This window comes from Montipora capricornis, chromosome 13 (assembly GCF_036669925.1).
Source record: "Montipora capricornis isolate CH-2021 chromosome 13, ASM3666992v2, whole genome shotgun sequence".
In the NCBI taxonomy this organism is placed as follows: Eukaryota; Metazoa; Cnidaria; class Anthozoa; order Scleractinia; family Acroporidae; genus Montipora; species Montipora capricornis.
The window spans coordinates 43113140-43113719 of NC_090895.1; the positions used below are offsets into that span (position 1 = coordinate 43113140).

At 44.0% G+C, this 580-nt stretch overlaps 1 protein-coding gene across 1 annotated transcript in view; it reads left to right on the plus strand.

Moving 5' to 3' along the window:
* The first annotated feature begins 336 nt into the window (after nt 1-336).
* Nucleotides 337-580, plus strand: part of LOC138030851 (sortilin-related receptor-like) — a 75782-nt gene continuing 75538 nt past the window's right edge. Inside the window, exon 1 of the mRNA XM_068878716.1 lies at nt 337-580. This exon is cut by the window's right edge and continues 35 nt beyond it. Within this exon, the coding sequence (XP_068734817.1) occupies nt 343-580 (238 nt within the window). The 5' untranslated portion in view covers nt 337-342.

Here is a 580-nt window from a genome sequence, read left to right on the forward strand (position 1 = left end):
AAGCCGACATGCATTGAAGACCCTTTTGCAGCGTCAGTGGACTTCAGGCTTCTTGTTGCTCTCTAAATTGCGATGAAATTGTGGAAAATCTGTGCCCATCATCAGCGGTGTTGAAAGAAAGTATAATAAAAGACAAATTGTTGAATGTATTTCCTCCTGCTAAAGACACATTAACTATTGCCAATAATGATTTCCTGTTAGAGGAACCCCATTAAAACTCAAAAGAACACTATAGTGCTATTTGCATTCTAGCCACGTCATTGCGCGTTACGCACGAGTGGCTGCGTGACGTGTCTTCTCGCGACCTTTTGGTCTTCTGGCAGTCCGCACTTTCGCTCGTTAATGATGGACAGAGCTGTGCGCGAAATTATCTTTCTTCTAACCTTTTTGTTATTCTCAGCTGTTGGGTTGACACAAGTACACGCCAAGGAGCCCAGGGAAAGGCATTTATTCGTTCAAAGGCAATCGCCACTTCCCGGTTCTCCGAGAAAGCTGCTCACAGTAGAACGTAAAGCTCATGACAATTTTCCCTGCAGTGACCAGCAAGATGCTTATAAAATCTTATCTAGGGTTCGACGAT